Source organism: Cervus canadensis, chromosome 8, assembly GCF_019320065.1.
Source record: "Cervus canadensis isolate Bull #8, Minnesota chromosome 8, ASM1932006v1, whole genome shotgun sequence".
Taxonomy (NCBI): domain Eukaryota; kingdom Metazoa; phylum Chordata; class Mammalia; order Artiodactyla; family Cervidae; genus Cervus; species Cervus canadensis.
The window spans coordinates 66689755-66704868 of record NC_057393.1 but is presented as its reverse complement, the minus strand read 5'-3'; the positions used below and the strand labels follow the sequence as shown (position 1 = coordinate 66704868).

The following is a 15114-nucleotide window of genomic DNA, read 5'->3' as shown; positions in this document are numbered from 1 at the left end:
CTCCTGTGTCCCACGTAATCTCTCTCCAGGGGGTCAGTTGCATGCTCCCCCCACCCTCTGCCCTGTGCCTGAGATGGTAGATACAAGGGAGCAGAGTCCTGTTCTTCTCTGCAGGACAAGGCAGGGAGAGCCTGGAGCCTGGCAGTCAGCTGAGCCACCCAGGGGAGAATCAAACAGCCACTGAGCAGGGCCCAGGCAGAGGCTCAGAGAAGGGGACATCCCAGGGCAAGGGGGATGTCCCAAGGGGTCAGGCCTTGGTGCCTTGAGTACCTCATACCTCCCCCATCCAGGAACGCAGCCCCCTCCTCAGCTCTGCAGGACCTGAGGGCCCTGTGTGTGGCCATCTTGTGCATGGCTCAGGCCACACTGGGATACCTGGTCTCCACTTTGAGGGTGGAGAAGCCGCTGGGAAATGGGATTTCAATGCCCAGAGGCTGTGTTTGTAGGACATGAGTCTGGCTGGCAGGGGATGATAGGAGAGAAAAGGAGATTGGGGCTTTCCTAGACAATGTGAACTATAAGGTTACCAGCCTTATATGAGGAGATGGCAACCCCCTCCAGTATTCCTGTCTGGGAAATTCCATAGACAAAGGAGCCTGGCAGGCTATAGTCCGTGGGGTCACAAGAATCGGACATGACTTAGCGACTAAACCACCACCCCAACCTTATATGAGAGGGAGATGGGAGTCCTGACCTTGTCTGGGTGCTGCAGGGTCTGGGCTAGACTGGCAGCTCCCTCCAAGTCCCCCACATGCCCAGAGCTCAGGGACCATCAGCAGACCCTGCCTCCCCACAGCCTCAAACTGTGGTCCCTGCTCAGTGACAGAGTGGCCTCTGCAAGACAAGGACGGAGGCCTTGGAGGGGAGAGTAGAGGCATGTGGGCTGTGGGGGGCGCCTTCTCGCTGGGGTGGCTGGAGGCCACTGGCACTTGCGGGGGAGCTGAGCTGGTGGACGTGTGGGGCTCTGGTTGGATGGGCCCCTCCTGCCTCCGTGGCAGTGTTTGGCCCCAGCGCCCACCCATACCCTGCCCCCTCTCTGTCACTGTCGGTTCTCCTGGACAGCTCGCCAGAGCTGGAGGGCCAGTCCAGCCCGGTGACCCCCTCCCCCTTGCCGCACAGTTCAGGACCTTTGAGGCCTGCAAGCAGCTGTGGTGCAGCCACCCCGACAACCCGTACTTCTGCAAGACCAAGAAGGGGCCCCCGCTGGACGGGACTGAGTGCGCACCGGGCAAGGTAACTGTGGGCTGGGGCTGCAGGCAGAGTGCCTTCCTGGGTGCCGGCCCCCGGGGGGACCTGCCCCTCTGGCCAGTGTGGGCGGGGTGGGAGTGTGGGACAAGAGTGAGCCTTGCGTGCAGGCAGATGGGTGTGGAGTCCTCACATGAACTCACACACACCCCCTCTCCTCCCTGGGACCACAGTCTTGGCATCTACAGAGAGCAAGAGTTTGGCCTTGTCTCACAGTGCATCAGCAATCATGTTTACTCCCATTTTACAGATGAGGAGAGTGAGGCCCAGGCCGGTTAGGGAACTTGTGGAGGTCAGGTAGAAGGTGATTAGCAGAGAGGTGGGTGAAGGCAAGGCTCCGGGTATTCTGCCTGCTCACCTCCCCACTGCTCACCATACTGTTTCTCACCACTCCACCCCCCACCCCAAAGCTGCCCATTCACTATTTTCTGGTGTATGTTTGCACTCTCTCTTGTGTGTGTGTGTGTGTTGGGGAGGGGTGTTCAGGGGTCCCCAGGTCTGAGAGTCTTGAGCTGAGGTCTGAAACCCACCTCTGCTCTAGCACTGGCCCTGCCTCTCCCCGCAGCTCTGTGTGGTGCCTTGGGCCATCCTCTGACCAAGCACGTCCCTCTCCTCGGCTTCTTGTGAACTTAGGAGCCCTGTCAAAGCAAACGAGGGTGCTGGGAAGAAGCAGGGTGCTGCCCCCACCAGCCTGTCTTCTGCCCTTCACCCTCGGCCCTCAGCAGGCTTGCGTCTGTAAATGGTCTGTCCCTTCACAGATGGGTGGAGCTTCTTTTAAAAATCTCTATCCCTGCAGAGTCTGACTCAGTCTGGGTGTGCAGCTGAGACATCTGGAGTTTTAAAAGTTCCCCTAGTGACTCTGAGGCTGAGAAACACTGAATTCTCTCTTGAAAATGACCTGGAGGGCTTTACTGTATTTCTTACCTATGGCCCCACAGGACAAGGGAAGGGGGTTAACCTGGGTTGAGCTCTCCTTTGTGCCTGGCCTTGTGCTGAGGCCTTTGTGAGTGTGGCTGCCTTCCATTCTGAGAACAGTCCCATTTAACAGGCAAGTACCCTGAGGTTCAGCAAGGTGAAGTGAAGTGAGGTTGCTCAGTCGTGTCCGACTGTCTGCGACCCCATGGACTGTAGCCTATCAGGCTCCTCCGTCCACGGGATTTTTCAGGCAAGAATACTGGAGTGGGTTGCCATTTCCTTCTCCAGGGGATCTTTCCAACCCCGGGATCGAACCCAGGTCTCCCGCATCACGGGCAGACGCTTTACCGTCTGAGCCACCGGGGAAGCAAGGTGAAGCTCTGCCAAAGCCACACACAGCTAGTAATGGCCAAGCCGGGATTCAAACCTGGGCTTCTTGAACTGGAGGCACACACCCTCCACTGTGTGGCTGGACCTCCTGGGGAGCTGGCTTTCCCTCCCATGAACATACCTGCTTGGGGTCCCAGGTGGTGATTTTGAGGTACAGAGCCAAGATCAACTCTAGATTGTGTGGGAAGATTGTGTCTTCTCTCCCTTATCTGCTCTTTGTGCCTCTGGGGGTGGTAAACCAAATAATTGCAGTTCCTGCCATCATTATTATATCACCTGCTGTTATTGGAGGGCTGTGTGTGAGTGCTCACTGCAGCCCTGCGGGTGAGTGCTGTTATCCCCATTGTCCAGCTGAGGAGTGGGCTCTGAAAGGGATATCCTTTGCTGAGGGTCATTCAGCTCACAGGAGGCATTGGATTCCGTGTGACCCCGCAGTTGGTGCTCTTAGCATTCCTTTCTCTGGACTCACCCACGGTGCCCAGTTGGGCACTTTCTATGGCAGTGGCTCCAGGGTGACCTCATACCCTCTGCTCCATCCCAGTGGTGCTTCAAAGGTCACTGCATCTGGAAGTCGCCGGAGCAGACTTATGGCCAGGACGGAGGCTGGAGCTCCTGGACCAAGTTTGGGTCGTGTTCACGGTCCTGTGGGGGCGGGGTTCGATCCCGTAGCCGGAGCTGTGACAATCCCCCGTGAGTGCACTTGGCTGAGGTGGGCAGGGCAGGGGCCTGAGGGGCTTGGAGGGGGAGGCGCTGGGGGGCAGGGCCCAAGAAAGAAGGTCCCCTGCAGGTAGCTACGTATTCCAGTGGATGAGGACCCAAAATTGTTGCGGGCACCAAATCACTTCCACCTTGGTCAGATGTCTCCCTTTGGGTCTGACATCTGAGAATGGGTCTGAGCCGGTGATTCTCAGTATCTCATGTGCAGAGAGTCTGGGTGGGCCCAAGGCTTGGTCAGTTTAACGAGCCCTTCTGTGACCCGGATCCTCCAGCTAAACTTTGAAAAAACACTGTTCACTAGCCATGTTTTAGGAGAATAAATTCCCCAAATCTGTTTCCTACTACATGAAGCAAAACTTCCTTCAATTTTTCTTATCTCTTTCTAATGTCAAATCCTCTCCTTACCGCCCCCCCCATTTTTCAGCATTTTGGGGGAGCAATCTATTTCTCCCTTTTATCTTCTCCATGGGGTTCCCCTCCAGTGGTTTTAGTACCTCTGAGCATCAGCTTTGTATGGCCTCCATCTCCCAAGCTGATGCAGCCTGCTTAGAACAGCTTCCTGGGAACTGGGGGCTGGCCCAGTCTGGCCCTGTGGGTCTGCTGGCCCCAGGAACCAGGGATGCAGAACCTCTGTGGGGCAGGGCCAGCCTAGCCCTCACAGCAATGAGTGATGTGATGGGGACCTCAGAACGGCAGCATCCTAGGATCACAGAGGTTCAGTGGTCGTCATCTTCTCTCCAGCATCTTCAGGAGTAGTCCTTCCTACTCTGCTGTATGTATCCCTCCAGGGATGGGACTCTCAGTGCCTCCTGGAGCAGCCTGTTCCCGTGTCAGATAGCTGTACTGACCCTTTACAAGTAGGAGCCAAAGAGAACAGCCTTGTAACTTCAGCCTGTTGAGGGTATGAAAGCTGGGTTAGAGAAAGGGCCAGCGGTGCCCACTCTGGATAAACCACCTCCTGGTCATGGCACATAGTTATTCCCTTGATTGAAGCTCCTGTTTATTGAACTGCTCTGAAATAACTCTTTTTATTTTATGAGGCTTAAATGAAACATTGTGTGTACTCTCAGCACCATGCCCGGCACAGTTTCACCGCTAATGAAGGACGGCCTCTGTTCTAATTACTCCAGTGTATGGACCGCTTTCTCTGCGCCAGGTGGGGTCCTCAGCACTCCTGTGCATAAACCCACGTAACCGTCCCAGCACCTCTGTACAGAGTTCCAGTAACCCCGTTCACTTGAATGCTTTGTACCCGTAATCTTACCGAATCCTTTTAACTTAATGGGGACGAGAGTACAGATTGCTTAAGGATACCTTTTTAAAATTTATTCTTCACAGACACACCAGGAGGTAGATAAAATAAGAGGTGTTGTGGTCCCTCCTTGAAAGGGGAAATTAAGGCATAGCAGGACTTGGGTGTAGATTCAGCTAGATCTTTTGACTCCAAACCCAAGTCTCTTTTCCCACTCCTTAGTTTGTGGTGATAGTAAATGGAGGTGGATGCAAATGAGAGCAGTTGAGTCGTGTGTTGGGGGCCTACTGTATGTCAGGCCTGTGCAATGGGTGAAAGAATATGCGAAGATGAGTAAGACTGATTTCTCTTCCAGCCCAGTTGGAGTGGTTAGTCTTTCCCTCTTGTCTTCCTCCTCTCCACCGCATCTCTTGCCCTGTTTCTTTCTTTCATTCTCTCTTCTGCCTGATCACACACACACAAACACAAAAATAGGTGGCATATGCCTGAAGGGACCAGAAGACTCTGAGCTCAGCAGCCCTCACAGTGGCACTCCCCCCAATTTCCAAGTTAGTGGGGCCCCTTTTTATGCTCCTCTAAAGGGCTGAGCCTCCCAGGTGGGTATGGGAAAGCCTGCCACCCATCCAGCCTTTCCAGCCAGCACGGTCTCTCTATGCCTGTCCCAGCCCAGCTTACGGAGGCCGCATGTGCTCAGGGCCCATGTTCCAGTACCAGATCTGCAACAGCGAGGAGTGTCCGGGGCCCTACGAGGACTTCCGGGCCCAGCAGTGTGCCAAGCGCAACTCCTACTACGTCCACCAGAACGCCAAGCACAGCTGGATCCCCTATGAGCCGGACGATGGTGAGTGGGGCCCTGTTCCCTCCACCTCCCGCCCCATGGCCTTGGGCATCTGCTGGGTCCTTATCTTCCCAGACAGGGCCTTCCATGCCTGGCCCACCAGTGAAGGTGGAGGGACAGTGGCGGCACCCAAAGGGGCATTGCAGGTGGCAGGTTTGCCCATGCCTTTGTGCAGGCCTTTGCACTGTATATGTTGAGGGCCCACCATCCTCATGAAAATCATCCTGGATTTGAATTCTTCTGCTGTTTCCTGGCAGATGCGAGAGCAATGTCTTGAGCAGGGGTCACTTGGCCCAGAAGTGCCGTTGAGGCTGGCAGCAGTGCTGGTGGCGGGGCGGGTGCTTTCAAACCTGTCCTGCATGTGCGGAAGGTCCGGTACAGGTGCTTCCTTGCATTGCATCACCAGTGTCCAGAGAAGCTCAGTCCTGTAACTGACCATGTTTTTAGGTTTTTACTGATTGTACTACTGTTTCAGGCGTTAATGAAAATGATTGGAAAGTCAGTTCAATGGGAGCCTGTGAGATCCTCCCACTGAGCCCCTCCAAACTGCCCTGGACACAGGCCTTGGGACTCATGCAGAGGGTCAGGAGTTTGGAGCCAAGCCAGTGCCTATCTGTTTTGGAGCTTTTTTAGTGATGTCTCTCGTAGTGGCAGAGGATGAGATGGTTAGATAGCATCACTGACTCAATGGGCATGAATTAGAGCAAACTGAAAGAGTGAAGGACAGGGAAGCCTGGTGTGCTACAGTCCATGGAGTCTCAAAGAATCGGGCATGACTTAGTGATTGACCAACAGTAACTCGTAGTGGCAGAGAGAAGCCAGTGAAGGGCTGGGACTCATGCCATCTTAGTGCCTTCAGGCTGGAAGGACCTTCAGCTGTCCTCTGAATCTCCCTTGCCTGGCCAGGCCTCTCCATGGTCCTTCCACGACCTGATGCTCACCCCCTACCACCCAGCCCTCAGCCTCAGGCAGTACTGATCAGAATGGACTTTGCTCTTCTGAGCCCAGGGCCTCCTCCTTGTAGCCCTGGCTTCAAAGCATCCGCTGCAAGACCCTCCATTCTTCAGCTCTCATTTAGAATGAGAGTCTTCAAGTTGGAAGGGACCTCAGAGGGCCTGTGTGTTGCCCCCCAGTGCACAGATCCCTCCAGGACGTGCTTGCAGGGAGTGTCTCCTCCCTGCTTAGACTCCCCCTAGTCTGGGGAGCTCACCACTTCCATGCCACTGTTGGCTGGCTTTCAGGGCTGCCTGGAAATCCACTTGCTTGAGGTGTACTGGTTAGGGTCTTGCCTTTTTTTGGGAGGGTGAAAGCTCTGTACCCCTCAGCCCCTGGCCCAGGTCCCACTGGAAGTATGGCTGCTCCTGTGTGTGAGATCCAAAATGATACTGGATGTTGTCTCTAGACTCAAGTCCTGAGTGCTGGGACGTGATGTCACTGGGCAACAGGGACCTTAGGGTTGAGGAGCCAGGAGCCAGATGGTTCCTGACAAATTTTGCTTTGGAAGCTTTGCAGATCCATCCAGAACCCACACAGGCTGCTGTAACACGGGGTGGAGAAAGGGCTGTAAGGTCAGTGGGACAGTTGGACTTTGGGTTTTCCCAGGACTCTTAACACAAATTCCAGGAAGTTAGCTAAACCCCAACCTCCCTTTTTCTAAGAAACACAGCAAGTGTTTATATGTTCTCCAGAACCTACTTTTATAGGACATTAATAGCCTAGACAGAGAACAAGTGAAGTGAAGTTGCTCAGTCGTGTATGACTCTTTGCGACCCCGTGGACTGTAGCCTACTACGCTACTCCGTCCATGGGATTTTCCAGGCAAGAGCACTGGAGTGGGGTGCCATTGCCTTCTCCAAGACAGAGAACATTTGATTGTTAAAACTAGAAAGGACCTCCTTCCTTCCATCACTGCTGCTCCATTTTGTAAGCCCAAACCCAGACCACTGTTCTGCCTTACTTTTACGGAGCCTTCTAACGTTCACAAACATGTTGAGATTCACTGTCATATGTGTGACTGGTGATGTGTATGTAGAGATCAGAGCAGAGTCTGGCCCAAAACAGACAGCCTGATTTAGAATCCTGGCTCTGCCACTTCCTGGGTGGCTGAGTAGCCGTGAGCAAATTTCTTAACCTCTTTGGTCCTTGGTTTCCTCCTCTGTAATGTTAGAACCTACTTCCTGGGGAGTATTGAGAGGTTTAAATTAGCTAATTCACAAAAAGTGTTTAAAGTTGTATGTCAAGAATGTATAAAGGTTTTCGACGTCTGGCACATAGTAAGCTTTCATTAAGTATTGGCTAATTGTTGTTGTTATTGTTTTATCACATGCTGTTTCTTAACAGTGTGATGTGGCATTTACTGATGGGGGTAATAAATAAGGAACTGAGGTTCAGAGAGGTCAGATAAGTTACCCAAAGTCACATGGCTCCTAAGTGCCATAGCAGGGCTTTTATGCCCAGCTCCACACCTAGTTCGCCCTGCATTGCCCAGAGCTGGCCCCTGGGACTTTCCATCCAGGTCATGCGCTAGTGTCGGTCTAAGCCAAGCCACTTTCTGTGAGCCCAGCCGGCTCAGTGTGTTCCCTTTCCCCACAGACGCCCAGAAGTGTGAACTGATCTGCCAGTCAGAGGACACAGGGGATGTGGTCTTCATGAACCAGGTGGTCCATGATGGGACTCGCTGCAGCTACCGGGACCTCTACAGTGTCTGTGCCCGCGGCGAGTGTGTGGTAGGTGGCCCCCTCTGGACCCACCCTCTGCCTGCCTCAGGGGACTGGAGGGCTGCAGCGCCTCCCCCTCCTTCTGTTCCCTGGGAAGACAGGCATCACCTCACCTTCCCCACCCATGATACCTCTTGTCCTCAGCATAACTCTGGGATCTGGAAAGGGGTCACTGCCCAACTCCATTCAAGGAGAGAGTCGTGGCTAGGTTTAAGAGCTTGACTGTGTCATATAGCATGTTTGTGGCAGAGTCCCGTCCAGGAATGCATCTCTGTCTACGGTCCTTTCATGCCTGGGGACTGGACAGGGGGCCAGGGGATGCCGGCCCGCATGTGGCTGTGCGGGTGTGGAAGCCTTCTTTTGCTGACCCCATCTCTGACTTCAGCCCGTCGGCTGTGACAAGGAAGTGGGGTCCATGAAGGCAGATGACAAGTGTGGGGTCTGTGGCGGCGACAACTCCCACTGCAGGACTGTGAAGGGGACGCTGGGCAAGGCCTCCAAGCAGGCAGGTGAGCAGGTGGGGGTGGTGGATGACCAGGAGTGGTGGGGTCCTGGTCCAGCCAGGGCCTTAGAGAATGAGCCATCCCCAGATGAGCCCCTCCCGGCTTGAGCCACGCCCCAGTTCAGGCAGAGAGAGGGGGTCCTGGAGCCTCTGCCCTGACTGTGATCCCTCACCATCCAGGTGTGCCTGCGCTTGGGCTCAGGAGCTCAGAACCATTTCCTGCTTGGCCCTGTGGGTCATAGGAACTGAGCTTGCCCTGGGCCTGTTGGTGGGAGTGAGGGTGAGAAACGTCTAAAGATGAGGCCCAGGCTGGACTAGCAATTTTCCTTTTCATCCTCATCTTTTACCTTGTTTTTTCATTTGTTGTTGTTTTTTTTTAACTGAAGTGCTTCCTGCTTTGAACTCCTGGTCCTTTAAGTTCCTTGACTTTTCTCCATACCTCTATTGAAAAGGGCCAGATATTAGTCCTTTACACTTTAGTTTGAATTAGATTCATTTCCCCTTTGGGAGTATTTCAGCTTTGCCTTGTCTGTCCTTGTTGGGGGAATGTTGATGGCTCTGAGAAAGGTTAGTTTTCAGGCGCTGGATTGGGAGGATCATGGGAACCCCCTAATGCTGGATCTTCATGGCTTGTTTCATCAAAATCCCTACAGTGGCTTTAAATATGAGAAGGAATGGGAGAGTGGAACCTCAGGAGAGAAGAGGAGGGTCAAGACAGTGGGAAATAGTAGCAAGTGACACATGCACTGAGTCCATAGGTTTTATAGAGCATTTTAAGCTATGTAAACTGTGATCCTCTCAGCACTTTGTGAAGAAGGGCCCATTCCTATTTACAGATAAGGAAACTGAGCTTCCTGGGTACCTATGAGGAGTGGGGGTGATGGGAGATGCTGGGCGTGGTGTTCCCAGCTCAGGATGCTCATGATTTTTCTGGAACCTCTTCTGTGGCAGGGGCTCTCAAGCTGGTGCAGATCCCAGCAGGTGCCAGGCACATCCAGATTGAGGAGCTGGAGAAGGTCCCCCACCACATTGGTGAGTATGGGGTGCTGGGTGATAGGCAGCCAGCCCCTGGGACCTGCCATCAGGTGTGGGGGAGCTGGGAGAATGGAAGAGAAGATTCTAATGTAGGGGGCATTTCTTGAATTTGAATAATGTGAGAGAATGCTTTTTTGTTGATTGGTTGATTTTTCATTTGTGTTGAATTGGAAAGAGGCTCCATGCTTCAGATTTCAGAAGGTATGAAAGGGGATCCAGGGGAGATTCCTTCCACCCTCTACCCCAGGAGCATTTTCTTTCCCCAGGGGCAAACACTGTTCATTTCTTGTGCACATAGGTACCTTTTAAAGGTAACCCATTTTCATAGAATGTATTGGTTAATGTTTGCTATATAATACATCATCCCCGAATTTAGCAGCTTCATGCAGCAAGTGTTAATTAGCATAAGTTCTGTGGATCCCCAGTTTGGGCTGGGCTCAGCTGGATACTTCTTCTAACTCATCCTCCTGGAAACTCACTTACCCAAGTGCGGTCAGCTGGTGGGTCTGTAGGGACCTGGTTGGTCCTGGCTGTCAGCTGGGGTGACAGGGTCATGTCCCCAGCTGGCTAGCCTGGGATTATGCACGTGGGATCTGTCTCATGGTCCTCAAGAGTGGCAAGAGCAGGCAAACCCCGGTGTGCAAGCCCATTTCAAGTCTCTGCTTGCATCTGCTTTCTCATGTCCGAGTGGTCTAAACAAGCCTCATGGCCAAACCCAGACTCAAGAGGTAGAAACAGAATATCTCCTAATGGGAGATGTGATACATCACAGTGCAAAGAGGTGAACCAACAGGAATAGGAGGTATTTGTGGCTGTTTTTGCAGTCTATCAGAGGGACCCTTCAATTATTCTTATTATAATGATGCTTAAACACATAATCTCTAAGCTAGATGCCGACCCTTTATATGTACACCAGTTATACAGCTATAAAACCAAGACATTAAAAATGACAGACCCCCAAATCAATCAGTGGAATTAAAATTAAGACCATAAATGTAAGAAGGGGAGATTTTTGTGTGTTTTTTTGCTTTATTCTGTTTTTGCTGAAACTAAATTGGCATCGAAAAATGGGCATGTGCAGAATAGGCAAATCCATAGAGACAGGAAGTAGGTTAATGGTTGTCAGGGGCTGGAGAGAGGGAGAAATGGTGAGTGACTACAAATGGGTCTCAGATTTCTTTTGGGGGTGATGAAAATGTTCTGGAATTAGATAGTGATGATGATTACACAGTCACAGAATCACACCCGTTAAAAGGCAGTGTTGTATTCCACGTGAATTTTATCTCAATTGAAAGCACATTAGTATGGTTTGGAGCAGGCTCCTGGCGAGCAGGTGGGCAGAAGGCTGCTGCCCACACACTGGGCAATGCTGGGTTCCCCACACTTGTCTGTGTTCAGACTCCTTACAGAGGGTGCATGGTGGTGATGTCCCTGGGCCATGGCAGGTCCCAGAGCCCCCTCTTAACCTACCACAGCCACCAAGACGCACTGCTTATTACCAGCTCATCATGAACACAAACACAAAATGTAATATCTCTGGGAAAGTTCATATATTACAAAAATGCCAATGTTCGTATTTTTAGGTTATTATTAAAATAATAGAAAACATTTTAAAAGTCTCCTGGAGAACTTTCACTCCCTGTGTATTTACATTAGCCCAGCTGTAGAAATTCCTCACCTGCTCTGGAGGGCACCTGAGTAGAGTTGAAGTAGGCAGAAGGCAGACGGGGAAACTGAGGCCCTAAGTGGGTTGTGGGCGATCTGTGTACGCTCATTTATCTGCAGGATGAGCTAATCTGGACCCTGGTCTCCCATCTCCCAGCCATGCTCCCCTGCCAGCCATACCTCTGGCTGTGAGATAGGAGGGCTTTGGCTTGGCCATCTCCCTGCATACCTGCCTGTGTGGCTCTGGGGAATTGTGCCAGCACAGGGGCTGGGGAGGGACAGGGGCAGGGAGAGAAGGTCATTTACCCTTGAAAGAAGGTGGTTACAAATACTTCTCTTACTGCAGCCCTACGGATGATTCCATACTCTCAGCAGCCCCTTGGGCTGCCTGCACAGCTCCTGCCATCCATCCCTACCCTGTGCAAATGTCTAGCCTTCCCAGGGAGCTAGCTCAATGGGCTTGCAGGTAGCAGATGGGCTTCTGCGGAGGTTGGGGTAGAGGCTCCTGGCATCCAGGGCAGGCCCGGGGTGGGCACATTCACTATGTGTTTGTGGGGGCAGTCTCTGAGGGTTAGCGCTCTCCAGGAGCTTGGGTGGGAAGGAAGCAGAACTGAGACCTGTTGTTGGCACAGATTGTGTGACTATTACGTGTGTGAGATCCACAGCAACCCTGGGAAAAATGTGCACAATATGTATGTGTGAGTCTGTGTGCGTGTGCCCCTGTGTGCACATGTGTGCTGACAGGGTGTGTGCTCTCTGGAGAAGCCTGGGACAGGTGGCCGCCTTGGCAGTGAAGGCCAAGGCCCTGTCCAAACACGTTTGGCACTCCTGGAATTTAGGGGCATGGACTCTGAAAGGAAGTTAATGGAGAGAAGCTATGCTGGTAACATCCACTGTGTGCGGGGCCTGAAGCTGGCACTCTTCATTGCTTGAAGCCTCATGACAACCCTCTTGTTACCCCATTTTGCAGTTGAGGAAACTGAGGCCCCGAGAGGTTAAGAGAATTGCTGGAAGTATGGAGTGGGTCAGTCGCAGGGCCTGGGCTCAGAGCTGGTAGGACCTGGATGGTGAAGAGTCCAGCCCACCACCCCCTGAAAGGTGGGGTGTACAGCCAGGGGCTGGGGGACAGCAGTAGCTGTGAGCTGTGGGGACAGACAAGGGCCCTGCCTAAGGCAATGCTTGGCACTAGCCCGGAGGGTCTGACCATTCTGGAGCTGGGAGAGATGAGGTTGGGGGAATGGTAGGGGCATCTTTCCTCCTGCTCACCAAAGAGGCTGGCCCTCTTGAGAGCTGGACCAGCAGCCTCTGCATGTCCAGGACACACCCTTGCCCATCTCGGAGCCTCTGATTGCCCATCTGGATTAATAACAGCACCAACCTCAGAATGCATGTGAGGGTCGCATTTTGGCAGTGAGCAGAGTGACCAGCCTGTGGTTGGTGCCCTGGATCCCTGGCTCTTAGGTTATAATTACCCCAGGTGGGGACACCCCAGGGCTCCAGAGCCGTTGCCCTCCCCACCTGGCTGGGGGCTCGGGTCCCAGGGTGCAGCTCTTCTCCAACCCCTGATACTTCCAGGGTGAATAAGGCTGTAAACCCGGGCCTTTGCTGGGGTGTCTGCAGCCTACACACCTCCCGCCTGCCAGCCAGTTCCAGTTATAGGTTGTGAGTTACTCACTGGCTTGGACTGTAAAGGGTAGACATTTACAGATTTTTTTTTTATCCACCCACTCTGTGGTCAGCCCTGTTCTGGGCCAGGGACACCGAGGTAGAGGAGATATCCTGACAGGCTGTGGGAGAGACAAGATGTCTGTAATTGCAACTATAACTCAGATGCCGCTTTGATGACAGTAGTAGTGCCTACCATTTATTATGTGCCAACTGCATGCCATGCACTCTGCCTCGTTCTTTATATATATCAACTTTAATTGTCCCAAGAGCCCCATGGCAGGGTAGGTGAACATGGGATACTGTGATTATCCTCAGAGGGCATTCGCAATTTATAGATGATGAAACTGAGGCAGCACAAGGACGCTAAGTGACTTTCCCAGATCAATCTGACTCCAGAGCCTATACTCTTAGCCTTTATGCTCTGCTATAGAGGTTGTTTGGAGAAGGAAATGGCAACCCACTCCAATATTCTTGCCTAGAGAATCCAATGGTCAGAGGAGCCGGGTGGGCTGCTGTCCATAGGGTCACATAGAGTCGGACATGACTGAAGTGACTTAGCATGCATGCATGCATTAGAGAAGGAAATGGCAACCCATTCCAGTGTTCTTGCCTGGAGAATCCCAGGTACAGAGGAGCCTGGTGGGCTGCCATCTATGGGGTCGCACAGAGTCAGACACAACTGATGCGACTTAGCAGCAGCAGCAGCAGCAGCATAGAGGTTGTTACTGTGCTGAACCTTAAATGTGGGTGGAGATCTGTCAGGCAGAAAGAAGGGGAGACCAGGTAAGAGGAATGGTGTGCACCAGGGTCCAGAGGCAGGGGTGCTGTGTGGGGGCAGTGGGGCGACCCATCTGACTGGGAAAAGGCTCAGGTGGGGAAGGAGTGACAGGTAGGCAGAGAGCCCGAGGGGCCCACGGGGACGGCCTTGAAGCCCCGAGGTGTGGCTCGTGCTCCTGTGGAGGGGAATAGAAATCTGTGTGACCCTCTCCCCATGGCCAGCGGTGAAGAACCAGGTCACAGGCAGCTTCATCCTCAACCCCAAGGGCAAGGAAGCCACGAGCCGGACCTTCACTGCAATGGGGCTGGAGTGGGAGTACGTGGTGGAGGATGCCAAGGAGAGCCTCAAGACCAGCGGGCCCCTGCCCGAAGCCGTCACTGTCCTGGTGAGCCCTCGCCTGCGCGGTGGCCCCTGCCCACTCCCCTTGCTGCCCTAGCCCTAGCTCACCGTCTCTGTTGCTGAGCCAACACTCCTGTTCCTGTCCAGGTGTCAGGCCAAGTTGCCCTCTGTACTTCCAGGCTGGTGGGATGGAAAGTGAGAAGGGAAAAAGAATCTGTTGTCTCACTGTCCGATCAGAGACACCCCCTTCAGGGAGCCTGTTCTCCATAATGCAGGCTCAGAGATAGGGCCCAGGAGAACCTGGAGGACCTCGGTTGGTTCCCCCTGTTATTCTACCGTCTTCTGGCATTCACTTGCATTGTGACTTTGCCAGCAAGTGAATCCAGTGGCCTGTGGCTCAAGGGTGCTGTCTGACACTGCCAGCTACTGTCCCAGCTGGGGCCCACCTCTACCCACACCTCCTCTTCCTAGACCATAAGCCAGAGCTTATGGGTCAGGGATTGTTAACTTGGGAGACCAGACCAGGAGAGCCTCTGTTGTCACCGGCTAGTGGCAGGGAGACCCTGGACATGCTTTGTTCTTGGTAATACTCTTGCTAGTCAGGGAGGTCCTGGAGGACAGGGTCTGAAGCCAATCGGTGTCAGTATATTAATTCAGTCCAACATGTGCTTCCTGTTCACCCTCTATTTACTGCCCACTCATACACCTATGGCCAATTGATTTCCAACAAGAATACCAAGAACATTCAATGGGGAAAGAAGAATCTCTGCAACTAGTGATGCTGGCACAACGGGATATCCACAGGCAGAAGAATGAAGTTGAACCCCTGCCTCACACCATATACCAAAATCAGCTCAAGATAGATCAAAACCCCAAGAACAAGAGCTAAAGCCATAGAACTCTTGGAGAAAATAGAGGGATAAATCATGACCTTGGATTCCTAGATATGATACCAAAAGCATGAGCAATGAAAGAAAAAAAAAAAAAAAAGAGAGAGATAAACTGGTTTTCATGGAAATTGAAAGCTTTTGTACATGAAAAGACATTTTCAGG

General features: G+C 52.8%; 1 protein-coding gene across 6 annotated transcripts in view; it reads left to right on the top strand.

Moving 5' to 3' along the window:
- Positions 1-15114, top strand: part of ADAMTS14 (ADAM metallopeptidase with thrombospondin type 1 motif 14) — a 99755-nt gene that overhangs the window by 73387 nt on the left and 11254 nt on the right. For all 6 annotated transcript variants that reach the window (XM_043476698.1, XM_043476697.1, XM_043476694.1 and 3 more), the window contains 7 exons: positions 1120-1233; positions 3092-3240; positions 5185-5360; positions 7950-8083; positions 8460-8583; positions 9528-9608; positions 13944-14107. In XM_043476698.1, coding sequence (XP_043332633.1) covers positions 1120-1233; positions 3092-3240; positions 5185-5360; positions 7950-8083; positions 8460-8583; positions 9528-9608; positions 13944-14107 — 942 coding nt within the window. The remainder of the gene's footprint in view (positions 1-1119; positions 1234-3091; positions 3241-5184; positions 5361-7949; positions 8084-8459; positions 8584-9527; positions 9609-13943; positions 14108-15114) is intronic.